A 26,842-nucleotide genomic window follows, 5' to 3' on the forward strand; every position below is an offset into this window, starting at 1 on the left:
ACCAAGCACCACTTACGGGTTCTTGACGAACACATGAGCATATTCAGTGTCTACGGTGTGCGGCGCATGATCCTCGGCTGAGTGCTGCTCCATGACGACCTTCTTCTTCTTGTATGCCTCGTCCTCGTCGCTGCCCTTGATGTGTGCGGGCAGCACCTCCTTGTTCCCATCCACCTTGTGCACCTTCTCCGTCTCCAGTTGGTTGCTCATTTCGACGGTATCCACGGGGCCAGGTGCCGGGGGGCCTAGTTGAGGCCCCGGCTTTTTCACGTCCAGCCGTTCGTGCCGCGCAAAGCCCAGCATGTTGGCCAGCAGCGTTTTCTTCAGAGCCCGCGGATCGTCAGACTGCATGCCTGGATCTTGATCCATGCCTGTATCGGCCTGCGGCATGAGAAGGAGTCCTCCCTCCGTGTACAGCCGCTGGTTGTTGGCGCGCGGAGGGTAGCTGTTCGAAGCCAGCATAGCCTCCTCCTCGATCGGCGTCAGGGAGTTGCGCAGCAGACTCGACTCGAAAGCCAGGCCCTGCTCCTGGGAGTTCACGTCACTCGGATCCAGCTGACTGAAGGCCGGCGGACGTCGCTTAGCCAACTCGGGAGCGAGATCGGCTTCGGCTGCCAGCTCGCCATGCCGAACAGTCAGCGGCTCCTGGGCCAGGCCCTGCTCCTCGGCGAGCTCCCGGAAAAAGGAACTCTTCGGCTGTTCCTCCTCTCCCACTAGTGGTGCGCGGACTGCGGGGCCGTATTGTCGTGCGCGCCCTCTGGTCCGCTTGAAGGGTGTAAAGTTATCCGGAAAGTAGAGCTCGCTGGAATCGTTCACCTCTTCGGGCACGTAGACGGGGACGGGGACCTTGGCCTGCTGCTGCTCTTTCAGTTCCCGCTGCTCCTTCTCCTTCTGCTGCTGCTGCTCGACCATGGCCTCCAGCTGGTCCATGGCATTGGGCTGAGGCTTGCGCTGATAGGGCTGCGGATCGGGCTCGGACGCGGCCAGTATCTGGTAGAGTTCCAGCCGGTTCTGTTGCTCCGCCTTCCGATCCGCATCCTGCTCGGCCTGCAGCCTCAACTGCTGCTCGCGCTCCATGCGCTGCCGCTCGGTGTCCAAGAAGGCGTCCAATACGCTCGGCGTCTCCAGCTGAGCGCCCTGCCCATGCCCATGTCCATCCGGGCTGCCAAAGTGCTCGAGCTCCAGGGGATCGTGACGCAGTCTCCGACGGTCCTGCAGCTGCCGCTGGTGTTGCTGCTGCAGCATGCTGTCCAGGTAGCCATCATCCCCATCGGCGCTAGGAGCCTGCTTCTTTCGCAGCCTCGGATAGAACTGCGCCTGACTCGGACTCGGCTGATCGTAGTACTCGACATCGGCCTCCGGCTCGGGTGGTGTGAACCTCACATAGGCCATGGCGCTGGCCGGATCCCCAAACTCCGGGGGGACCGGCGCCAGGTTCGCGCACAGATTTGGAGGCAGCTGTTGTTGGCGTTGCAGCGAGAAGAGCGCTCCCTGGATGCGGCACTGCACGTACGGATGGTCCCAGCCTAAGCCGGCGCCCTGGAGCTCCTCCAGCATGGTGGCCAGCAGACGAGACTGTTCCTCAGTGAGGGGTGTCCTATAAATCAGGGGGTTCAAAAATATGTTAATTGGCTAACTGGAAAGCCTGGAGACCGGTTGCTTACTTCTCAATGTCCTCAACATCGACGCCGGTGGTAGGGATGCACTTGCCAAAGATATTGTCTTGAAAAACGAGAAATAAAGAAAGATCATTCAAATCATTTGTTGCACTGGGTCTTCCTACGTTCCTACATGGCAGCTCCATGGGAAACCAATTGGAAATGTTTTACATTCCGAAGTACGCGATTGTCATCTTTATTCTCGATATTAATAGGGCGTGTAACTGCATTAATTCCGCTGGTAATACAATGGAGATATGGAACCCCTCTGCAGGGTACACGATGCAGGCTGCAGGCGGTTTTCCTTTGCCGCAGCGCCCTCCATCAGCACCTTTTGTTTTCATTGTGATTTACGACCATTTAAATGCATATCCTTGTATCCCTGTATCCTTGTGGCTTGCTTGTCTCGAGCGTAATTTGCATAATGTAAATGCTTCTCCTGCGGACGGAACGGGACGGAGCGGAACCGTGACTGCAGCGATTGTGACTGCGACTGTGACTGCAGTCCGCACACATGCGAGTACTCGTATGTGTGGGACGTCCGCGTCCCCTAACCCTATCCATCCCCCCTATTCAGGTCAACCATTTCTCTGCAATTTTCGCCATTTTTCGCAGGGTTTTCCTGCTGCAGCTGCTTTTCCAATTGTTCTCGGGCTGCCGCCCTCCCCCCCCCAAACATCCGGCTTACATAAGTAATTGAGTGTGTTCTCGATAATGCACTGGCAGTCAACACACTCGCCGTCGCAGCTGGCAGTCCCCCATCTCTGATATTCTACCCTTTTACACTTTTACACTTTGTCTTGGTGTCGTTTTGTGGCATCAGAGCATTGAAGAGCTCTGCAAATACGAATAATATGCACGGGGCTAAAATTTAGCTCGAATCGGACTCCCCACTCCTTGCACATTGACCCACAAAATGGCTAGAGTCTCGAGATGCATTTCGGCAACAGCCATCCAGTCAGGAGTGTAATGGGAGTGGCAGTGCAAAGAGATTGCGAATGGCAGCGGAAATCGACAGTGAAAACTGACATTGTAAGTATTTGGGTTTCCAGCACTTAAAGCAATTGAGGCCAGAGCCCTAGCCCTAGCCCTAACCCTGTGTGTTTCTATGCGACTTTATATGGAATATCAAGTTCCTTGAATTTCAGACATTTGACCCCCTGCACTGAAAGAAATGAAAAGTGGAATAGTAAAAAGAAACACCATACAAAATTAGTGAAATTAAATAGAATACATTTGGAACTAAATATAAATTAAATTAAATATTTAATTTGTGGGAAGGGCTCAGGGCTTTTTCTCTAGTATTTCATAGCCTCATGTAACTCACTCTCAATTAAAATGTTTTTAATTCTTATATGCGTAATAACTTTTGTATTATTATTCGCTCATTCAAAAAAGTTTTAGTTCAACAAAACCCGTGTACCGCGAATAACTTTTATTCACTCGCATAAAAACCCCAACCTGAAACGTTAGCCCTCATTTAACATCCTTAATGCCAAATGTATTTAGTGCATGTTCTGGCATCATTCCCATTCGGCCCGCCCCCGAAAACTATCCTGTTAATCCGCTTTTAGTTGGGGGAAATTCAATTTCCACGAAGTTGAGGCTGAGGCCATTGTACATGCCCACTGATAGCCACAATCTGGGGCTTAAGTCCATCTTAACTGGGTGTTGGTGTTGGTCTTATCGCTTACTTACCATCATAGCAGACCTCGGAGCGCGGTATGCATAGCGTCCTAACAAACTGGCAGCCTGCAAAGAAAGGCACAAAAAAGAGAGAAAAGAAAGCACATGAAAGAGTTGTTCTTTGGTGGTGTGTGGGTGAAATGGTAAAAGAAAGGCGTCGAGGCAGTGGGTAGAAGGGACTTTCAGTTGAGACATAATGATGTGGTAAGAGCCAAATCAGCATTACGACGCTAAGCAGACCCAGACCAAAAAAAAAAAACCAAAAAACCCAGCCCCAGGCACAGGTCTTGTCCAATTCAGTGCCAACATTCATGCCCCATCCGCCCCAGACCGTGGCACTCATGCCCCATTCCACCTCAGCTTCGGCTTGAATGCCCCCTCCTCATCTTCGGCATTTTGTCGTTGCTTGGTGTCATGTGCCGCTTGCTTGACTCTTGGCTAAATAAACGCTTTTTATGAGCTTGTCGCACATGTCTAACACACAGCCGTAGCCGCGTCAGAGCACCAGCACCAGCAGCAACATCTACAACAACTGCCATTCCCTCCGAAGACAACTACAAATTCCGTAGCCCCGAGGCATGGAGGGGAGGCGGCAGCAGGAGCTGCCATCCAGGCAGGCTATAAGGATGCCCCGAAAAATATCCTTCGCCGTTACTCAAATGCCTGTCGTCCTGCTGCTTTGCTGCTGCTGTCTCGTTGTGTGTGACGTCAACACCCGCATCGCAGCAGATTCCCAGGAATTTGCCACTGAAAAATTTGCCTCCTCCAATGGCTTCCTCATGTGTAACGCACGTCCGCCTCTTTAGACTCCTCCATTCCAGCCCACCCCACTCCGTCTCCACTCCACTCCACGCCCCAGTGGCGTCACTTTGGAACTTTGTTGTCAACAGTTTTCGTGGTCTTTGCCTGGCTTTTACTTTGGGGCTGACGACAGCGACAGCATTTTCGACATTCGTTGGCCATTAATTAAGCCAAAGTAATTTCATTTCGGCCAGGCTGGCTGGCCACCACCCACAAAGCGTCCCGCCCCCTCTCTTTCGCCTCTCATTTTCCACCCACGGTCACGTTCCTACCGCTGTTTTCCTTTTAATTGCTGAATAATTGCAGTCACGACTAAAAATAAAAAACAACAAAAAAAGCAGCGAAAATTAATCCCAACGTGCGATGGGACATGGCTGGAAACTGGACCTGGACCTGGACCTAGACCCTTTTTGAATGCCCCAAAAATTAGGTAACTGGTAAACAATGAGCGAGGGGAGTGGTAAATATTCTAATGAATTCATCAGAAAGCGAGAAAAAGAGCCGCTCAAGTGGATACATAGACATTTCTTGGCCAACACAGGGGAACAGTCAGCAGTCAAGTGTCCACATTGTTTGGCCATGTGACACAGTGTTGAGCATTCTATAGAATTCTTCTCCTCCTTTCAGCATTGTCGAGTCGACAGATTGAAGTGCACTCCATGTCCGGGGCAAGTACTATAAACTTCCATTTGTGTCCCTCTTGGGGCACTCTGGAAAAGCCGTCAATAAATGTGGGGAAAACATCCATCTGTCTATTTATCAATAGGCCAGACCCGCTCGGGACGTGACCTGCCTGCCAGAAGAGGAACGGCAAATAGAAACTAATTAAATGAGTGCTCCAGTCCAGTCCAGTGGCAAGGGCAATTTTGTGGCAAGTGCGCGGTCTAATTGCGAGTGCAGCAAAGGTGAGGTGAGCCCCCCTCATCCTGTCAACAATGACGCTTTAAGAGACCAATCAGGGCCTGGGATCCAGGGCCTGAAAGGGTCTCCCTAGACCATTCTCATAAATATGCGGCCTCATGGCCGATGTCGAGGGTCTAGTACGGGCATTGTTTTCCTGTTTTTTCTGGTTGCCTTCTTCGGTTTCTCCCTGTGCCTCAACGGCTGGCTGATTATAAGGCCGCACGGCGTATGCGCAATATCCGCAATTCATGCCACATTCGTGGGCCATTTTGACGCCCTCACAGGCCAGTTTCAGTTTCAGTTTCAGGTCCAGGTCCAGGTGCAATGAAAATAGCAGCTGAAACATGCGAATCGAGGCTAAAAGCTTTTATGGCAACAGTATCCTTGTCGGTTCAACTATCAGACTGCCTGCCTGCCTGTCTGTCTGGCTATTTCTTTCTACCCTCTACCCTCTACTCTCAGCTCTCTCCTCTCCTATTATTTATGGAGGCTGCCATTTCCCCCTCACACATCAAGAGTGAAGTATTCGATTTGCCCCGCACATCATGCGGGTGAAGCGTTCGATTTGCGAGGACCTGGGAGATCCGCAAAAGAAATTGCAAACTGGAAATGCATTCATCGAGCCGGTCCGGCCAGTCAACAAATCAAAATCTCTGATGTCAGTCGAGGCAATCGTTCTATTGTGGTCTGGATTGATTGATAAGTTTTGCGGTTGAATCCTTGGCTCTAGAGAGTGGGCTGGTCGGGGCGATGCGGTGGGGTGCGGGAAATCGTATTTCATTTTCTAAGCATAAATTATGCCACAGGCTGAGGAGGCAAACAGAGAGGGACAGAGAAGAGGGGGAGAGAGCGACGCAACAATTTAATAAATTTTCCGCCTCCAAGCGAAATTGAAAATTCCAAACGCACCGCACCGCACAGCCACTCCTGCTCCTGCTCCTGCTCATGCTCCAGTCCTGTGTGGTTGCCCCTGTATTTTGATTGATGTCCACAGCTTCACATAGTTAAAAGGAAGCTGCTGCTGCTCCTCCGCAAAAGCAGGAGAGAACCTTCTGGAATGGAATCTTTCCTCGGCTGTTTATTCTGAGAATGTCGCCTCGCCTCGGCACGGTGTCCCAGGCGGTGTCCAGCTTCTGTTTGCTTTTGGGTCAAGGCATTCTTTTTTCGTTCTCTTTTTTTCTTTAAAGAAACCCAGATTTTCATTTCATAACAACATATTTTGTTGTTGTTCTGCCGGCCACGACACGGCACGTGTCTCTATGTGTACAACGTGTGGTATGTGTAATGCTCGGCGAACGGGCGTCGAAGGCCCGCCGACATCTTTAATGACAGTAACGAATGTCCACACTCCGATTACGATTACGTGTGTATGTGGTGTGTGCACACTGGAGCTGGTGGAACAACAGCAACATCCCTTCCCGGAAAAGCATGCAAACAATCATTTTATGGGACAGTTTTGGTGAGTGGTGCGATGCGAGTGGTATTCTCCAGATACTTGTGCTCGTGGCGTGGCTTGTTTGGCAGTCTATAAAATGAATGAATACCCGTACATATTAAATGTATGAGAATGAGATACACTCTTGGGATGGCGATAAAATCTGCTCTAATTGGAAAAATGGAAGCTGTTCAAACGCACTCGTATGAGAATATTATATTATTTATTGCTTTTGTACTACAGAAACAAAACTTTTCCCAAAAGAAAATTTACAAGGATTTAATGCTATATTAAAAGCTTAACAAAGTCACAACAAAAATTGGGTCACAGAAGAGCGTTTAATCTTTGAAAAGTTCAAAGTTTCTTTAGGAAACGAAGCAAAAATTTAAGAAATTACATTCTCGTATTTCGTTTCAACTTTTGATCTTGGATCTTTTAAAAAGTTATTAAAATTTAAAAAAATGGATACGTTAAAGGATGAAAGGAAAGACATTGTAGCACTCGCATTACAGACGCCCCTCGGGCCACAAATATTCAATGGAACGCGTTGACAGTACGTGTCAATTCTAGGGCAAACAACTGTCAGAAAGAGGCGGCGGGAGGCACAAAGAAAATAAATAATAACAAAGGACATTAATCACGACAAAGACAAGGAAAGGAAAAGGAGACAGGGCCTGTGGCAAAGCCAACACGATGCAAGTGTTCCCTCCACACAGCTCTCGTTAAAGGGCAGCACAACAAGTACACAAAAGGCAGAGCCAGAGCCAGAGCCAGAGACAGAGACGGGCATGTCTCTCCCATATCCCGGCAAGCAGGGCCGTGCCAGGCAGCCTTGATGCCTGTTTATGCATTAAAGTCCTGCTCCTGCCGCCGCTTTCGCCTACTTGACTTGCAAAGCGTTTAATGCTCTGCCACACATGCCCCGCACCGCACAGCGCCCCGCCGTGACCTGCCGCGTTATGCCGCTCAAAGCAAACAAAACAACACCAGGGAGAAGGCTTCTAGTGGATGCAGTGCCTCCACGCGGGGAGAATGTGTGCCCCATGCAACTGTGTGTGTTTCAATGGCGGCTTAGTTGCAGCTGCTGCAAAAAGTTGTCGCTGGCTTGGCAGCTTTATTAAGTGTAAATAAGCGGCGGCATTTCACAGCAACTGAGGAGCTGCTGGGCCGCCAACTTTTTACCAGCCACATTCCTTTTGAGTGGAGCATTCTACGTCCTCCCCCGCCTCCTCCACCCCATTCGGAATGGAACTAGCTTCCACCTACTTTTGGCGACATCCCAGCCAGCGCCTCCACCTCCACGCGGAACGGCACAGGACATCCTAGCTTCCTTTTCCAACATGTTGCTGGGCAGGTTTTTTTTTGTTTTTTTCCATTTGGGTTGCTGTATCTGTATCTGTATCTGTGCCGCCGCCGGCCCCTTGATTTATGCCAACTCATTTTATTCATAAATTTTAAACACGTTTGACGTCGTTCATGGGGGTCGGGGGTCGAGAGGTGGTCTCCCTCGTCTGTCCCACTGTGCGGGTTCGTTGATTTATCTAGCCACATTTCTAAACAAATATTTTTGGCCCCCGCACTCTGACCCGCCGCCCACTGCCAGCTCCATCCCCGTTCCCCGCCCACCGAGACCCACACAAATTTGGCACGCAATTAGGAGGCCCTGGTTTCTCTCTGTCTCCCTCTCTCTCTCTCTCTCTTTCTCGCTCTTTTCTCGACACCAAATGAACGTCCAGCATAAATATAAACTTTTTATGGCAGCCACTTTGAGTCTCTTCCTTCTGCTTGCTCCTTCCCAAAGAGCACTAATAAATTGAGTGCCAGTTCTGGCCAGGGCTAGGGCCAGCACGAGGAAGATAAAGAGCCTGACAAAAGCGCAGACCGGCAGCTACAAGGAGAGAAATGAGTGCGAGTCCTGGACATATGACCGACTCATGTGGTCGCTCCACAACTATAGTCAAACGAAGCTGTTTATTTGCTGGGACGGTTCATCAAACAACAAACTGCTGGATGTCAGCATTGTTCGGATAAATGTCAAGTGGCCTCCGAAACAAATCTGTACTTTTCAAAAGGCTACAATCCAAGAGGAGGTATAAAGAATGCTAGGAACAATGCAAGGATAAGAGGGGGATAAGTGAAGAGATTCATAATTAATTTTTCCTTCTTTCTTCTTAAGCAGAAAAATTAACAAACAAAATTCTGAAAGCTCTGAAAATCCAATATGAAAATCCCAATGAAAAAACAGAGAATGAAGAGTGGCAGCTCTCTATTATGTTCATACCCCCCTTACACCTCACCTCACTTCATTCACTCATTCATTCGTTCATTCATTCATTAGCCACTGTCTCTGCATGTCCTGTCGTCATGGCCAACAGAAATTCCAAACGAATTTCGCCCGTCTAATTACCATGTCTCTGCAGCTGCAAAGATTTTTCCATCTCCTTTGTGGAACAAATTGAGCCCCAACCCCAGTCCAAAGCCGAGTCGGAGTCGGAGTCCGGGATCCGGGTGTCCGCATTGCACATCAATTTTGAATTCATTCACAGAGTACCACCTGCCCCCCCTCTCTCTCACTCTTTGGTTGGCTCTTTATGTGCGATTTATTAGAAATTCCGTTTCGAAAGTGACCTGGAATGGACCTGCAGCAAGGACTTCCTCTGCAAACGAATCTGCCCCAAAACTGAAATTGAAACGTGGGATAAGCAAAAGCTGCAGTAGGAAACGCATCCGGAGGCGGAGTCGGGGGCGGAGGCGAAGGCGGATGCTGCGCAATCGAAAACGCAGTTGAATCGAAATCGCAATAAAAAATTTCAAATATGATGCCTGATTGCAGGTGCCCTGGGCGTAGTACTAATGCCAGAGGTTGCCTCCGAAGAGGAGACCCGACCAGACCCCCTGAGGCTTACATTGCATTTTGCCAGTCGATGCCAGTCAGCAAACAAACCCAAAGCAGGGCCCTGCTAATACCCTTCCCCCACTGCTGCACCCACCTTGCATTTATAGCAGGCATAGGTATCCCTTGCATAAGCAGGATCAATCGGGGCCCCCCTCTATGCAAATCCCCCCAGCAATTGGCTTTATACGAAATTCAGACACGGAAAATAAAATAAATTGTTGAACGCCCACAATCATCGGTGTGGGAGTGGTTTCGGCCGTAGGCCGTGGCTGTGGCAATGGCTGTGGGCGTCTGAGAAGGCTGGGATCCAACGAATTTACGATGCGCCCAAATTGATTTAATTAAATGCAAATAAGTTTCCCATTTGTTGTCGTCACTTCGCGCTTCGATGGCTTTAATGTGCAATTACTTTTCCAATCTACCATAAAGGAATACGCACAGATCCTGATTGCTTATTATTTTGGGCACACATTTTTCACCATTTTCGCACCACCCTGCCCTTCGTTTCTGCCTTGATTTTCATGAATGTTTAGGCAGCTTTTAATTTGCGCTCATTAATGGAGGGAAGGGCAGGGCCCCCGGCCCAAGGAAAAGAAAGGCGCTGCCCATCACCAGGACTCCTCGTTCATGAATTTTCATTAATTTGTGCTCTTGTTGTTTGTGCTATTTTTTTGTTTCCCAGGGCATGAAAAATTCATTAGATTTTTTGCATAAATTATGGCCGTTGTCGTACCGAAGTCGAGTCCACAAGGAAGGAAAACAACTGCAAAGTGCTCGAAAAACTTTTGCTCAAACACTGGGTGGGGGCCGGGGGTGTCCGATAGAATCGGATGGAACCGGCCAAGTGTTATCATTGAACTGCCGGAATACTTTTGGCCAAACATTTGACGCTCTACTTTCGAGTGCTTCCACCTTGTTCAAACAGAAACCGAAAACCATTTAAAGTTTTTCAGTGTGTTTTAGTTTGTACCTTTTTTCAAAGTTCCCCCGAGAGACCATTTAATGTTGTTCAGGCATTTGGCTAAATGTCTAACAAAGTGTTACAGAAGGTTCTTATACCTCGAGGAATATGAGGGGAAATTTAAGCATGAATAAATTGAGTAAGCTGGAACTTTGTTCTTTAGGATTAAGTTTAATTTGCCATAAAAACATTAGATATACTCGTAGAGAACTTTTTTTAACCATCAAAACTCTCTCCTGTGGGGATTTAAAGATGTTACAAAATATAACAAAAATGCATTCATATTTAAAGACTTTAATTGTTGAGGGTATGAGCTTCTATTGTGGCAGGTGCTCTTTTTATTAGCCCATTATTTATCCATTAATGTGTGTATCGCCAAATCTCGCTTTTGACTAATTTTAGTGGTTGAAAATATGACCAAAAATTATGCAAATGAGGTAGAAATCATTTAGTAACTCAGATTTGGACCATTTTTAAATGTTTTATAAATTCACATTATTTATTTCAAGCCTCATTTGAGTTGGGGATGGATTGAATGCGCAAATTTGTTTCAAACAGCATTTAAAAACAATTAAAATACTCCACCGTCCATTCTCTCGCCCTTTTTAAATTCATTAAATTTATGCACAATTTTAATGTTACATGTCATCCTTTTTTAATGGAGTATATTAATCTAAATAATCCATATGAGCAGGCACAATGTCCGCAGTTGTTTGGCCATTAAGCGGCTCTAATTGTTTTATTTTCGAGCTTAATTTGTTTTCGACCAGGCTCGAATCAATTACGAGCCCAGGCCGCAAAGTATGCAACGCAGGTGGAGAAAATTAATTTGTGCCTTTCTGTCGCTGGCCTGGCCTGGGCCGATAAATCAAATCATTAGCTCAAAAGGTCACTCAACATGGCCCGTTCTATGTGTGTGTGTGTGTGTGTGTATTAAGAACAAATTAGGGGAGGCCCAATGGGGCATGATTATAGGAGGCAAAATACTTGTATACCAAACACATAAATACACATTTTGTGTTCCTGCCTGGCTGCATGGGGGAACTTATTTATTTGCGTATGCGTAACACATAAAAATCCAGTCCTTATTAAATTTCCGCACGCCTACACATGTCCTAGGCCCTGGTGTCCTGGGGCATGGTGTCCTGGCATTCTGGAGACTTACGATTCCTGGAGAGGGTAAGCACACATCCTACCAGCCCCTCCTATCCCGCCCAGAGCAGCTGCTGCCCCGCCCACGCTCTGTGCTCTGTTCGGGGGCTGGTTTCCTGGCATTTGCTCAATGAATTTTACATGGTTTTTGTTGTTGTTGGCCCCAGCCCGGGCCCTGGCCCAAGCATCTGTGTTTTTTACACTTGCCGCAAGCAAAGCACTCTCACACAGATACACACTCGCCCACACACACACACCAGTGCCTGACATTTGGTTTCCTATTTGCCTACACCCCTACACCGAACACCGAACCTCCTTGGAGCCCTTGGAGCCCTTGGAGCAGCCTTTGTTACACCTTGCAGGCCAAGTAAACAATATTAACATTAAATTAACATTTATTTGCTTTTGGCAAAGGTTTCGCCGCCCTCCTGCCCCCATTTCTGTGTCAAATAAATACATTTACATACATTACGCAACATATGAATGGCTTCCGCTAGTTTCTGTTCCATTTAAAATGGTCTAATGGAAGCCACGGCCAATGGCGACCGAATAAAAAGCCACAAAAATGGCATTGTAACTTCAAAAGGCAGACCAGACCAGACCCGACCCGACCCGAAAACAAAGTGCCAACAAAGTAATTGCTGGGATTTGCCTTGCGGCTGCCGACGCGGTGGGGGCCACACCCATTTTCCATATGAGGAAATAATAATCCGGAAAAAACAGGCAGTGGGCAGGAGTGGCGTTGGGGATAGCAACCAGTTGCCTCTCCATTTTCCTCTTTTTCTTTTATAGGTTTTTCTTTTTTTGCATTTTCGAGTGTTTGTGTCTGTTTTGTGAGTTCTTTCGAACAATTTTACGCATATTTTCACTCAAATATAACATTTGCCATGTATGTAGGTACTCTGTTGAGCCCGATGTCAAAATATTTACGATGCCACGTTAATTTTTATGACACTCTCTCGCTGCCAATTCGGTCGCCTCTTCAGATGTCGATGCCCGCCGCCAGACAGCGATTCCGATGCCCATTACCCACACGGGGCATCCGGGGACTGACTGTTTCGAGGTCGGGAGGGCAGAGGCAGAGGTGGAGGGCTAATATATCCATTAAACTTGTTTAAAAAGTGTCGTAGAATAGGCTTACGAGAATCCCCATGAATTTTAAGTAGCAATATAGGGGATTATAGTTCAAATTAATGATATTTTGTATTACAAATTACAGAAAATAGCAGACAAATATGTAAAAATTGAGAGGGGAATGTAAGGACTTGTGTAATAAGACGGAAAAGGTCCTTCTTAAAAGCAAAATAAAACGATTATGTAAAAATCAATTCAATTCGTAATAACACAAATATTTTAACCTCTGAGATTTTCCACTCTCAGTCAAATAGATGGGAATCAATTTGTTCTTTTATAATCAATATTTCCATTGCTTAATTTGTGTAGCCACAATTATGTACCATTTATTTGGGAATCCCCTTCAATTTATTATTATTTTCCCCCCTTTTGTGCTCGGTACCACCTCGTCGAGGCCATTCGTTATGTCTGCCTCTTTTATTGCTATTATTTATTTGGTTATTGTATATTTTGATGTGCCTGAATCTTAACGATGATTACGGTTATTATTCATTAGCCAGGCTTTTGTCATTCGCCCAGCTGCTCTTTTCTCTCTCGCTCTCGTCATTATCTGCAATTTTTGCTGCCACTCGGGCGGGTCCTTGGTAGGGGCTGGTGGGTGTTGGGAGTGGGCCTGGGCGTGGGCGTGTCTGGAAATGCTTCATTGCCCATTCAATATCTTTATTTCTGCTCGATTGCTTATCTTTAAATGGGATACAGTTGGCTGGCAAGGATGGACCGAGGACCTTGCTCCTTCGGCTCCTGAGAATTGCGGGGCAGGGGTGGCGGCAGGGACAGTACAGGTGGGCGTAACCGCACACATCTCGAATACTGTACTCATACGAGATGATGTGTGTGCTCCATTGTCTGAGTTTTATCTCTTAATTACATCTTCATCTAGCCATTGAAGGCCTTTCAGAACGGAAAGTTTAATTAACTTTCCTCAAGTATTGATGGAAGACAGCAGCCACTGGCTGCCTGGCCATCATGCGCTCCAATAGCCATATAATTGAATTTCCACGATGGCCACCACATCCGACAGAGACGGGGCCACAAATTGTAGCCATGACTGGATTAGAGAGCCGACATAATTCTATAGCAGCACACAAAATACTATATTTTAAGAGGCAGCTGCATGTTTCCAATATCTATTGAACTTCCCATTTATTTTGTGTAAATTTCATAGGTACTAAAATTATCTGAATCTTCAAAGCAGATGAAAGAATTTTATATTTATTTTTAGGATCAAAAACCATTCTTGGAACATTTGTGAGAGCTCAAAGAATTTGTGCAAATACAAATTTAAGCTTTCCTTTGTGGCCCACAAATTTTTCTCTTATTTATTCCAGATATTTGAGAAATTTGCTTCTTTTCAAGTAGACATTTCCTGGGAAATATTTGCCACAAATTAAGCAACAAATTGCCATCCAACAGTGCAAGCTTTTCCACTTTTCCTGGTCAAATCCACTCAAGAGAAACTTAAACTGAAAACTGGCATAAATCTTTTTCCCCGTCTTAATGGCACGGGGACGGAAACGCACCAACATGCAACAGCTACTGCCACACAGAGAGAAAGGCAGAGAGGGAGAGAGAGAACACAGATACAGAGTGCGTCCTAAGCTACACAAAAACTTGGAAACATAGTGCGTTTTGAGCCCTAAAGGTACATAGACACAGAATGCGCTTAGAGCCTTCTTTCTGGCTGTAATTGCGGCGCTTAAAACGCTTTCAGAATGGCAGAAGAGTTTCGAACTCTGCTACAGAGGTAGTCGGTATTTTCTGCTGTTTTCTCTGTACATTCGTTACATTTTGCTCGAGAATTGAGCGCGCAATCAGTTGACAAGCCGAAAAGTAATAGGGCACCCAGCCGAGCGCCCTTGCAAAACTTTTGGAAGCACTCGAGTGCAAGGAAGGAGTCCTCCTTTCGCTGTTCTTCGATTATGTCGGCAATATGTTTACGTTAACAATGCAGGGAGGAGGTCGTGCCACACCCCCCCACTGGCAGCCCTCACTCCGCCTTATAAACAGACAGCAATTTGTTCCAAATGACTTGAGCGTGGCGCAAATTAAGTGCATTTTCATTAGTTGCAAGTTGTTTGCCGGGCAGGGGCAGGGGCACGAGCGGGGGCATGGCCTGGGCCCCGCACCATTTGATAAATTAAATTGCCGTCGGGGAAAGCAGCAGCAGCCAGTACCGACATCGTATTAAAGCCAAAAGCTGGAGCTGCAATCAAAGGGAAACCCTGAAGCAGAAGCGCCTCAAATTGCTGAACAGCAATTATTTTTCCGGCTCACATTCGCGATAAGAGTTCTCCCCAACTGGAGACTGGCGCCGGGGGTGGACCGGGGGGGATGCCAACTTTCATCCAAAACCAACTATCATTTGCGCCACTCAACGCAGTCATCCATCCATTATGCTTTGGGCCTTGTGCAAAACTTATTTGTTGCAAGCAGAGAAAAAAAACACACACAGTTGGAAGTTGCAACTAGGATGGCAAGAGCCTTGTGCCAGTTTAGATTTGATGCCCGGAGATCAACAGCATATATCTCAGGGATTGGAAGTGGCAAAAAACAAGGATGTGTAGAGAGAGAAAGAGATTTTTTGAGTAGAAGAGATTTTTCGGGCTTCAAACTTCAAAGTCCCAAAAGAATTATTAAAAAAAAAAAAACAAAAATTTGAGTCCTCTGGTCTGTTTTTTTGTTCGAGACACATTCTCTGAGGAATCGGAAGTTTTTTTTAGCAGAAAAACCAGAAACCAGTTGATAGGTACACAAAGCTTTGAATTTAAGGCGTTAGGTTTTTGGGGATTTCAAGAGCCAGCATCTATCATGTTGAATGGGTATAATTCCCGCTGAAAGCTGCACACCGCAAAAGCACTTACGAGTAATGCAATCGGAATTGGTTAGACCTTTCTGACGGGTATTAGGATCGCAGCCACAACCAACATTCCACCATTGTATAGAGCACCCCTAAGCCTAAACCTAATCCTAACCCTTTGTACATTTACATAGACACTCGGTGGTAGTACCTATGGACAATTGTGGTTTCGATGATGCGTCGAAAAACTCCATGGCGTATACGTAACGTGGCTGGGGCTGGGGCTCTACATGGGAATTGCATTAGGCGAGTCCACGTCCACGTCGCACTGCATATATTTAAAAAGTTTTCAATGTCCGGGGCCTTTCAGCAGTCCGACAGCCAACTAATTAATAATGCATTCGGGTCTGATTTGAAAATGTGAAAATGCGCGAAATTGTAAAAACCAATTCGCTGCAAAAGCAAGGCAAAGCGGGTTCGGGCTCTGGTTCTGCCTCAGGCTTTGCATATGACCGAGATTGGGATTTTCATTTGCAGAAAATGCAGAAAATACTGCGCAAAATATGAGAATTCTACTGTCTCTCCCTCCTCCTCTCTTCCTCGGGCTGGCCTGTCGGTGAGTGCAAATATTTGTTTTACAAATGAAATTAATAGATATGCAGCACACAGCAACGGCAACGGCAACAGCAGCAGCAGAGGCGGGCAGATAAAGTTCCTTTCCACCATTACGATGGGTGTGGCCCTGTCCTGGAACGTCAGTTTAATGAAGTTGTTTTTGCCATTCTGTGATCCTGTCATGCCTCGCTGGCGGGCAAAGGTCAATGTGTGAGACTGTTGCATGCAACAGGGAGCCCACCGCACTCACAAGGGACTCCAGCGACAGCGACAGCTCCTCCTCGTGCTGCAGCTGTTAATTAAATTTTATTGTGCTGCCATCAAAAGTTGCACAACAGGCCAGGACCGGGACCCAAGCAGGACCCATGGTTCGGTGTGGAGCAGCCAACCATCGGAGCGGACTAGAGCGGAGCGGAGCGGAGCGGAGCGGAGCATCAGCTGCTGCTAATGATGATGTTGCTTGTGCTGGTGGCGCCTCCCGCCCGTCAGCTAATTTATACATACATGACACGGCCAACAACAATGTCTCCCATTGTCAGGAGCAGTCATCTGCACTGCCGGAACATTTATCTGTTTGCCAGTTTGTGTGTACTTGTGCTCGTCTGTGCTGCAGACACCTGCAGGATGAGTGAGAGCCCCTGCAGGACACAGGAGGCAGGAGGCAGGACGCAGGAGGCAGGACGCAGGACTCAGGACGTGTGGGCGTAGCAGCACCAGTTGCAATCAATAAATCCCAGGACCTAGCTCCTGTTGATATTTGCGCAAGGCTGTGCATAAATGGATGTGCAGAGCAGAGCTCCCCCTACCCCGCCGCCTACCCCCGTGCCTAACTTTGCATGTGGGCTGTGGGCTGTGGGATGATTGCTGACGTGCATGAAGCGAAAGCTGCAAATTTGCATGGGCACCAGCCCCCTGGTGGCTGGTGGCTGGTGGGAGTGGCAGCATTGCCACAGCAGCAACTAGTTGTTGTCATGGCAGCGGGAAGCTGTACCTTGCCCGGGATCCGGAAACGAGCTGGGAGAGGGTGCAACGAGGCCTGGTTACGAGCTGTGAGGGTTTTTCAAGCCAGGATACGAGCTGCGCGACTGTACCCTGACCAGGATACAAGCTGCGAGGCTGTTCCAGGCCAGGATACGAGCAGTGAATCGGTGTGCAGCTGTACCCTGACCAGGATACGAACTGTGAGTCCTGTGGCAGCTCGCACCACCCACTCCTTGTGGGGCTTAAACCAGTTACCGCCAGTTGCTGCCATGAATACGTAAGGATGTTGCAAAGATGAATATGATAAGCTGGCGAGTGCTCAACCAAAGCACGACTTGAGGCATGATGGCAAAATCTTACATTTTGCGGTGGAATATAATTTATGCGTGGATGAAATAATTACGAAAATTGAATATATGGAAATTACTTAAATGGAAACCAAAGAGCACACACAATCCGATTACGCCAGCGGGATAACGTGTGTATATGGAAACTACGGGTATGTGGAAAAAACAGATATGCATATATCCGTATTTATATGGAAATTCAATTTTGCAATCAATGAAATTATTGTATTTATTCATTTATATACTAGCATGAGTATTTCTTCTTATTCATGAGCAGTCGAATATGCAATTGGTTTTAACGCTCGGTTGGTTTTTATTCGTACGGGTCGGTGCATTCGGCAGGTGACAAAAACGTTGTTAAAAGGTGAACAATTTGAGGCTTAAAAGAGCAAACGAAGCTCGGAAGAGGGGGTTTGTTTATTGATAAAGCAGTGGTCTTTCATCAAAGTTTCTGATTCTCAAAATAAAGGAGAGCAGCTCTAACAAATAGGAAAAAGGGCGAAACAAACCCCCCCCCTCCCCCGATGTCGCTTAAAATGTATTAAAATTAAGTACAAAATGTACATAAAGCAATGAAATTAGAAGAAAAACTTTCTGTGGAAGACCAATATTGTGATTCTCGAATTTATAGAACGATTTATAGAAGTGTGACTGGAATTGCAGCGCAAAGCACTGCCTTGCCCATTCTTTCTGCATAACAGCCAAACAGAGAGTGAGCGAGAAAAAAAACCCGAAATTTTCGGATCTGAACCGTTGCGGGAACGATGCCTGCTTCGTTCAATCCGATGTACTGATATGTAGAATCGATTCCATCGAATCTATTCGGTTACCTATTCATGCAGAACTTGAATACTTGTGTCTAAAAGAAAATCATTTGGATAAAATACACTCTTAATCAAATCAAAGACTTCAGATTTCAATTCGTCATACAAACAATCCCTACAAGGTGTACTTGGATATTGCTTTTCATCATCTATCAATCAACAAGAGCAATGGAAAATCAACTACCTAATCTCCTTCTAGTCCTATAACCCTGGAAACTCAATTTAATCTTCAAAAATCAGACAAATTGATGTCCTAATCAATTGGTTGACAGTACTAATCGACCACCTACTATTCACAGACCACTAGCTGGACCCAAATCATACCCCCCAGTCCTCTGACCCACACATAATTGCCTAAGAGGAGAGTGACTCTGCTGGTAGTCGTATGACTCGGGCCTGTTGCACATTCATAATTTCGTTTGGCAACTGTAACTCGTTTAGCTGGCTTTTGGTCCAGTTCCGGCCGTAGAGGCCATTTCCTGGCCGCTCAAACACACACACACATGCAGATGCACATGCAAATGGACAAAGGCCGAGTGTGGGCCGCATTCCCTGGTCCCTGGTCCCAGGTCCCTGGTCACTGGTCCCTGGCGATACCAATTGGATTATGCATGGGCTGGATAAACGAGTTAAAAATATATTTGCAGAGCACATGTGGACAGATGGAGGGGCACGTGGATATGGACAATCTGGTGGCACAGGAAGCTGCACAGAGGTGGTGCTCGGTGCACGGAGCACAGAGGCTGTGTTGCGTGCTTGTTTTGTGCGTCAAAGTTTTAATTAAACTTGTAAATGTTTTTGCCGCAACACACAATGGGAGAAGCGGGCAAAAAGTTAGCACAACACTTTATGTGTGGCAGGGCCATGGGGGGATATATTCCGATGGAGATAGGTCATGGGTTAACTTTGAAGAGCACTTACCAACATTGCCCTCCGCTTGGACAAGATCTCCATGGCTGGCAAGGAGTAGGATCAGTAGCAGGAAGCCGAACTGCAGCAGCTTGGCCGGCCGTTTCAGTGCGTCCAGGCTGCAGCACAACAGGCCACCGCCGCCGCCAACTCCGACTCCACCCTCGGCACCAGCTCGGCCACAGCCCCGCACTTCCCGCCGTCGAGCCCCCTCACTGACTAGCAGGCGGCCACGGGCGGTCAGTGCCGGGAGCGGCTTACGCGGATGATGCAGTAGCTCGTGTTGGCGCGGCTGCCGTTGATGCTGCCCCTGATGCTGTTGTTGTTGGCGGTGGTGGTACTGCTGCTGCTGCTGCTGCTGCTGGGATCGCTGTTTAGGCCAATCTTGGCATCCTCCGGGTCCAGACGGTCGACCCTCGACTACTGATCGTACTCTCTGTAGCGTCGGCTCTTCACTGGTTGTGCATTGATCTTGCTGTTGTTGTTTTACATTGCTTGCCATGATAATCGGCACACCTGGAAAAACCATAGAGAAAATCAGTATCTGTGGCTCCAGATAAGGGGTTAATTTATATCTAAAAACTAGTCCTATTATGGAAACACCGTGGCTTCAGAACTAATCATTTTCTTTGAGTGAAAAACCCGCTTGTTTTCTGGCCCATAACTCCTCATATTTCTTTACAAAATTTCAAAAATGTATGCAAACATTTTCTGCTAATAGCCTTGCTCTCCCGCTTGGCTCTGGAGGGGTGTGGAATATGATCTGGGCGGAATCCGCACACACACACACACACACACACACACACACAGAGAATGCTCCTCCTTGTTGTTAACGGAAATTAGCAATGTATATTCGCAGCATGGCCACGCCCCGTTTGCCTCTTGAGGGAAATTGCATTTTATTGTGCCAGGGACAACTTTTCGCTTTCCGGCATTTCCATATTTCATATTTTCACACAATATGCACACAATGCCGGAGCACCTTAAAAGGGAAGGAAAATGCTTGGGGGTTTGGGAGTGGGAGCGGGAATGGGAGCGGGAGTGGGAGCGGGAGTGGGAGTGGCGGTGGTAGTGGGTGGAGCGATTCCTTATTGTTGTTGGTGTGGGTGTGCGCCATTTGTCGCGCTGCAGTTTCCTGTTTGCTGCTTTTTAGTTGTTCGTCTTTTGTGTGGGTCCTGGCCCGCGGATACTCCGAATAGTCCCTGGCTCCTTATATGGTAATAAATGTCAGACTTCAGCTCGGCCCAGACTCCTCTTACCCCCTCCAGAAGCCGGAGGCAAAGGAAATTGATTTTCTTTGCCGCTTCACTGGCTTCAGGTTTGCGGTGGGGCAGGTGGTTCTGTGCGGATTCGGATGCGGTTGGGTGGCTCAGGACAAGGCTCGGCTGTCGTCGACGTCGTCTGGGGTCATTTGGCGATAAGCGCTTCAGCCCCATGCTCAAGGTTGACATATTTCAGATGGGGGTCCGACATTCATTTCGCTCCAAGCCGCAAAAACCGCCCCCCAAAATGGGATTCCAGCTCATCAACAGCTCGACCGCAGCGATGTGGCAGATTAAGCCCCAACCCGAAAAAGAACCGTCAAATTATGGACCAAGACAAAAGCAATATCAACACGAAAACCAAATGAAATAACCTGTCAAGAAGGAGGAAAAAGACATGTGACTAAGGGATACACCCTACTAAGTCCATACTAAAAGATACTTTCCTAATTTAATAGACAACTTGTGGAAAAACTAAGGAAAAAGCCATAAATTTAGTCACAATTTGATTAAGAGATGGTTTCTGTAAGTTCTTTTACTGTAAGTTCTTTCATGCACTTTAAGCAGCAGCTAGTGAAGAATCTTTACTAGTTTTCTGTTTTACTTTCCTTGAACTTTAGCTCTTAGTTCAACAGAAACTTAAACATCAACAGAAGCCAGGCAAGACAAGAAGGATAGATACTCGTGTGTACATATGTATATCGTTTCCGAAGTACAATATAAATGTCTTGGCTAACATCTCAATTACAGAAACATCTTTTTATATATGTATGGGCAAACAGTCGCCGTCGAAACATGGCTGGAACAGGGGCCATCATATTGTAATATGATTTCAATCATTTCTTGAAACTTGCATGATTAATGCGTTACAGATTCTTGGCTCCCAGCAGCCAGCACCCAGCGGCTTCTCTAATGGACTTTATTGCCTTGACAGACCCGCCGTCTCCGGGCCAAGACCCAGACCCAGTGGTGATGTCTCCTTGGTGCCTTCTGCTCCTTGGACTGGCTGATGCCTGCCTGCCAGCCTGTCTGCCTGTGGGCTTGGGTTCATTTTTCATGCGCAGGCCGTCGCGCCGCGTCTCAGGAAAAGCAAAAAGGAAAACCAAACTACAAAGCTAAACTAAGCCTCGACTAAAGTGGACAGAGGGGGGGCGAAGCCCCAGATGACACTCACTGCAGCATATGGGGCGGGATAATTAATCATGGGACGAACGTGCCAGCCAAGACAAAAAGTTTTCCACATCGAATCGAATCGACCGAAAAGTTAAAAGCCGACTTCGGCCTGCCTTGGACTCCTGGCAATACTGTGGGCTGGCTGATATGAATTTATGACTGGCAATAGCGAATATCTGATTAGATGGCCTCTCCTCTTGAATTCAATTAAGGTGGAAGCCACTTAGCCAAGTGGGGAGGGGCGGCGGTTGCATCATCCGCCAGTTGCCAGTTGCCAGTTGTTTTCCCCTCTTCCCCATTACATAATTTATGCAACTCAATTAGGAGCTGACCCGAAGATAAAGTTTAATTATTGCCAAAGGAGAAAGAGAAGGGGCAATGCCAGTGGTCGTTGGTCGTTGGTGGGTTGCGCCTGACTTTTTCGCCTCATACTTTAATTAAAAGAACCGAGCAATTAAAAACGCATCAGCGAGGGTTAAGCCGCGCCAGAGACATCCAGATCTCGGAGGAAGACATATGAATCGGATATGAATGCAATGTGCAACGGATTGCTGGCCCTGGACCTTGCAACAAGTGCGGAATGGGTCCACTAATAGGGTGTGGCACTTTTATCTTAAATATAGTTAACTGGCAGGCTTTTAGGGATCCACTCTCCACACACACACACGACTCTGGCCTGCCGCTGGCAATGCGCCTCCGAAAACCGCAGCAGGCACCAACCACGGGCGCCGCCGCACGGCTCTGAGCTCCTTGTTTGTGCGGCACTTTCGGTGGCCAGAACCGCAGACAATCCTGCTGCCACAGCTGCAATTAAAATGGATGAAAATGGCTTCAAACGTACATTTGTTGCACGGTCACTCGGCACCCCATCCGCGCCTCACCGCTTGACCCCGGACATTAAACCACAGCTTCTTTTCCTTTTCCTCTTCCTTTGGCAATGCCATTTCCATTTTCATTTTCACTCTGTTTTCCGTTTGGCTTTTGCCACCCGCGGCGACAAGCTACGTGTTTTCCCAACCAAATACAAATTCAGACCCCGCCGGGATCGGATAGGATCTGGCGTGCCGCGGGGACAGCTGCACTTTCGCTTTTTCCGCTAACACTCCGTCGCCAGTTCCATCCATTGGCCCTGTCAGGCCCGAAATTTCGTAGCTGGCACGTGGCACGTCTGCACTACGGATTTTCAATCATCAATTTCAATTTCAATTGCAAATTTGTTAACGCAAAACTTTTATTACCATGCTGCAATACAAATTGCGCTGCTGTGCGGTTTCTTCCGTCGGTTGCAGATGAAAGTTTTTCGCCAACTGAACATTCCATTTGCTAAATAACGCATAACACATTCATGCATATTAAATTCAAACTTGTGTTCACAAATTATTAAGGTATTAAACTTCTATATAAAATGATTTTAAAGCGACGACCCGATTGGTTTTTAATTTGCATCACACCACATTCGTTGGGGCATACGGGCCTAGTGGTGGCAAAAACTTCCGTTCTTTTCGAACGATTTTCGATTATTTTTGCGCCTTGCAGCACATTTTTTGCAAAGAACAACAGATGAAAGGTACTAATATAATCTTCAAACCAGTTGTATCCCTCGATAAGACAGTCTTTTATGGCCTCGAGGTGGGGAATTAGAACAAGAATACAAATCACGCAATACCAACAGTTTATTTTAGTAATTGTGGTTTCGGGTTACATTTGCAGCAGTATTATGTAAGTTTTGAATGGTCGAAGTTTTTGTAAAATGTAAAAAGAACTCTTGTATCTGTATGTGGCAGAAGGCTTTGAAGATCTTCTGCCACCGCTCAACCCTCGGTTCTATGGAGAGGAGCTTGATTATAGTAACGCTTATAGAACTTAACTTGATCAGTGTAGTTTTTTGTAACCCAAAGGAACGGCCAGGGCAGCAGAGCAACAGCAATGGCCTAAAAATGTGAAAGATGCTGGAATTGGGTAACTGGTGGCATCCTAACAGGAGCAGGCGGTGCACGGTATGAGCACGAAAAATCTTGAGTATTAGTTGGTCAATGGAATGACCCGTGTATTGTATGGATGTGTGTTTGATCACCCTATAAACGACGCTCCAACTATTTGCGCGTCATCTTCTTGGTCATTTCCTTGAGCATGATGATTACGTCCTGCATGAGGCACACGTACAGCGGCCAGGCGATTGCCGCGAAGAAGATCATATTGGCTATAGGGCCATTCTTAGCGGGCACCTGGCAGCCCTGCAAAGACAGATCACAGATCATGAGGACTCGATCAAATCAGACCTCACATCAGGACTTACTCCGCTTGTAATCGTCACTGCGGGCCGGGCTGCGATTAGGTTGTGTGCTATCTTGTGGACGCACTGGACTATGCACTTCAAAGGCATCTCGAATGGTTTGGTTTCAGAATTTTGTTGTACAGAACCAAAATAAATGTTGTCGGAAACATTTGATGTGAACGGAATGAACAGCCAAAAAGTTATGAGACCTGACTGCCCAAAACCTACACGAAACTTGGCTAAAATAAAGTTGAAAGAAGGCCTACTAAGATTCCAGAGTTTATGCTTTTCTAATGCCTGTATTTGATTCCAAGTTAATTTATAAGGTCTTGAAACAATGCTATTGTTGAATACTATTAGAGATACCAGCCATTAATCCAATAATTGCTTTCAAATCAGCTTTGCGGCTCAACAGAAAGAGAAGCACGAGCGAAATAAAAAATAGGAATGAGCGTACAACAACACTAGTGTTGTACAGAGTTGATTTATAAATCGATATTGATCTGTACCACTTTTATTGGCCTGTTTCATCCCTCATTGCGAAAGGCGCACTTTTTTTTACAAAGAAATGTCTACAACGAAAAAACAAAACAAAAAAAAAACGTTAACGATCGCCATGTTGGAAATCACAAAATGTAAACAACCAGCTGGTGTGGCCGCGTTTGCGCTTTTGAGCACTTTGCGCAGTACCACTGCAGCCCTGGTTTGAGCGAAATCCTGAGCAAAAATCGGTTTCAGGAATATAATTTGTCAAAATATTTAGCTGCTAAACGGAATATCTTTCTATAGATCTACCCACTCATTGCATTATTTGTTTTCTAGAACATTCTCAGTTACAGTTCAGTGTCGAAACACTCTACAATCCTGGCAACCCTGACAACGCTGTCAAACTTCCGGAAGCACATTTTCTTTTTTCTTCTACAACAACTGGTCGTCACGACATCACAAAAAAAATCCAAAAAACTAGTGCGTATATTTTGTGGGTCTGTTCACGTACAAGTCTCGATTTAGTTCTCAATTTTGCAGAAAATTTAAAGACGAGATGGGAAAAAAGCAAAAGAATCAGAAGGCCGCTGCCACCGCCGCTGCCACGGCCTCTGCCACCGCCGCTGCCACGGCCGCTATCAATGTCGGCGAAGCTGCCTTTAAAGCTGCCACAAAAGATATGTGGCTGGACAAAGCGCTTACCTTTGGCCGGGACGAAGAAGCCCCTTCCACTTCAAAGAAGAGCAAAAACCCGGACTACAACGAAGCAATGCAGCAACTGATGGAGATGACCAAGAAATACCCCCAGCTGGGGGACCATGCTTGCACGGCTTTGTCTGATGACGAGGTGGACTCTGATGACGATGTGACTGATGCTGTGGGCAGTTTGGACCCGCAAGCTGGGGCCATGCCCCTCGGCGCACATAGGCAGTCGCGTGGCGAGAAGAAGGCCCGCCGTTTGCTCTCGAAGCTAGACCTGAAGCCCGTGGAGAACGTCAGCCGCGTGACGATGCGCAAGAACAAGAACATCTTGCTCTATATCGATCAGCCCGATGTCTTCAAGGTCGGCGACTCTTACCTTTGCTTCGGCGATGTGAAAGTCGAGGACATCACCCAGATGGCCACCGCTCAGGCTGCCGAGCGCTTTCGCGAGAACGCCACCGCAGCCGATCAGAGCGAGCGGGAGGCCCTTGCCTGGGCTAAAGCTAATGAAAACGACCAGGAGGAGCCGGAGTTCGACGAGGAACTTCTCATGGAACTGGACGACAAGGACATCGATCTGGTCCAGATGCAGGCCACCTGCTCGCGCACCAAGGCCATCAAAGCCCTGCTGGATAACGAGAACGATGTGGTGAACGCCATCATGGCCCTCACCCTGGCCAGCAACTAAGCGCCGAATCATTTAACCACTAATCATTTCATTTAACAATTTACGATTGATTCAACAATAAAAATGATCTCATGATCTTGTACATGTGCTTCTTTCTGGTTTCGGTTACACATTTTTCAGGCCTGGAGAATCTGCTTTGTGTCCACGGCTTCGTCCGCAAGCTGTCACGCGCCTGCACATGCCCTTACTGGGGTGGCCTCGCACTAGAACAAGCAGCGTCTTGCTCTACATCGATGCGCGTTTGCTTCGGGGAAGTGCGCGTCGGTGACATCACTCGTGAGGCATCGGACGACTGAGATTTGATTGTATGTGTGCACACGTATTCGCAGACATACTAGATCTGCGTGCCTGTATGTGTACGTTTTTCTTCGTCGTCAAATATTGTTGCGTCATATGATCCATTTACCATAGATTATTACTTCATCGCTCATATGCATCTTCGTGGCCGCACTGTTGCCAATTTTCACCTGCCTGCAGTTACTATCGTTGTCTGGCATTTTCCTTTTATTTTTACATATTTTTTTGTGGGGAAAAGTAATCGCTTAGTTTATTCTTTTGTACCGCTGACGCTGCATTTCAGTTTACTCTTCACTTAGCTGCAGCTGTTTGCCATAGTCTATGCTGGTCCGGAGGTTCATTCTGTGCAGCTTTATCCTTCCTTTAAGGGTTTTTGTGACACATTTTTGACGATGATTGCATTTTTACTTTGCGGGCACTCACCGTTCCAAAAGGAACGATGCTCCTGCTGCCAGGTGGCATGTGGCAAGTGGTACACTGCTGCTGCTGGTGACGGCCGCGGCCCTATAAGCTATGCTCGGTAGGTACTCGTTCAATTAAAATGGTGGGGGGGGGGGGGGGGACTCCCGTCGCCCTGCTGGGCCTCCGTTAGAGCCTGGCGGAGACAATACGCAAAGCCACTTAATAAATAGCTGGCTCTAACTTTCGGCTTAATTTTATTTAATTTGCAGCTGTCGTCAGCAGCCGTAAAAAAGGCTTTAGTTTTGCATTGTGGGGATTCACCAGACCGTATAGTAGCTGGGTTGGTTGGGCACGTGCACGGGTGGTGCTGCTCCGCTTCTTCGCTTCTTTGCTCCTTTGCTGCTTCGTTCTTTCTTTCTGCTATTTGCGCAAAAATTTTCAGCGGAAAAGTAGAAACT

At 47.2% G+C, this 26,842-nt stretch overlaps 3 protein-coding genes across 4 annotated transcripts in view; 1 reads left to right on the top strand and 2 right to left on the bottom strand.

The window, feature by feature from the left end:
• Positions 1-26,842, bottom strand: part of IA-2 (tyrosine phosphatase IA-2) — a 44,327-nt gene that overhangs the window by 7,277 nt on the left and 10,208 nt on the right. For both annotated transcript variants that reach the window (XM_001356956.4, XM_015180875.2), the window contains exons 2-5: positions 19,112-19,615; positions 3,357-3,410; positions 1,665-1,722; positions 17-1,597 (exon numbers count right to left, since the gene is read on the bottom strand). In XM_001356956.4, coding sequence (XP_001356992.4) covers positions 17-1,597; positions 1,665-1,722; positions 3,357-3,410; positions 19,112-19,615 — 2,197 coding nt within the window. The remainder of the gene's footprint in view (positions 1-16; positions 1,598-1,664; positions 1,723-3,356; positions 3,411-19,111; positions 19,616-26,842) is intronic.
• On the bottom strand, positions 23,190-24,038 carry LOC6903171 (uncharacterized). Its single transcript, XM_033379297.1, has 2 exons — positions 23,831-24,038; positions 23,190-23,768 (listed from the first exon to the last, which is right to left on the bottom strand). Exons 1-2 carry the CDS (start codon positions 23,915-23,917, stop codon positions 23,628-23,630), a joined length of 228 nt encoding a protein of 75 aa, XP_033235188.1. The 5' UTR covers positions 23,918-24,038; the 3' UTR covers positions 23,190-23,627.
• gNacalpha (germinal nascent polypeptide-associated complex alpha subunit) lies at positions 24,654-25,767 on the top strand. The gene is made up of 2 exons (XM_033379296.1): positions 24,654-24,775; positions 24,836-25,767. The coding sequence occupies exon 2, from the start codon at positions 24,852-24,854 to the stop codon at positions 25,683-25,685; it is 834 nt and encodes a 277-aa protein (XP_033235187.1). The 5' UTR covers positions 24,654-24,775; positions 24,836-24,851; the 3' UTR covers positions 25,686-25,767.

The sequence above is a fragment of the Drosophila pseudoobscura genome, chromosome 4, assembly GCF_009870125.1.
Source record: "Drosophila pseudoobscura strain MV-25-SWS-2005 chromosome 4, UCI_Dpse_MV25, whole genome shotgun sequence".
Taxonomy (NCBI): domain Eukaryota; kingdom Metazoa; phylum Arthropoda; class Insecta; order Diptera; family Drosophilidae; genus Drosophila; species Drosophila pseudoobscura.

What these genes read in the sequence shown, in the direction of transcription:
- LOC6903171 (XM_033379297.1), bottom strand. Translation starts at nt 23,917, where the DNA reads ATGCCTTTGAAGTGCATAGTCCAGTGCGTCCACAAGATAGCACACAAC. An exon ending in CAGTGACGATTACAAGCGGA is followed by an intron (nt 23,769 to 23,830) that starts GTAAGTCCTGAT and finishes CTGTCTTTGCAG; the next exon opens with GGCTGCCAGGTGCCCGCTAA.
- gNacalpha (XM_033379296.1), top strand. Translation starts at nt 24,852, where the DNA reads ATGGGAAAAAAGCAAAAGAATCAGAAGGCCGCTGCCACCGCCGCTGCC.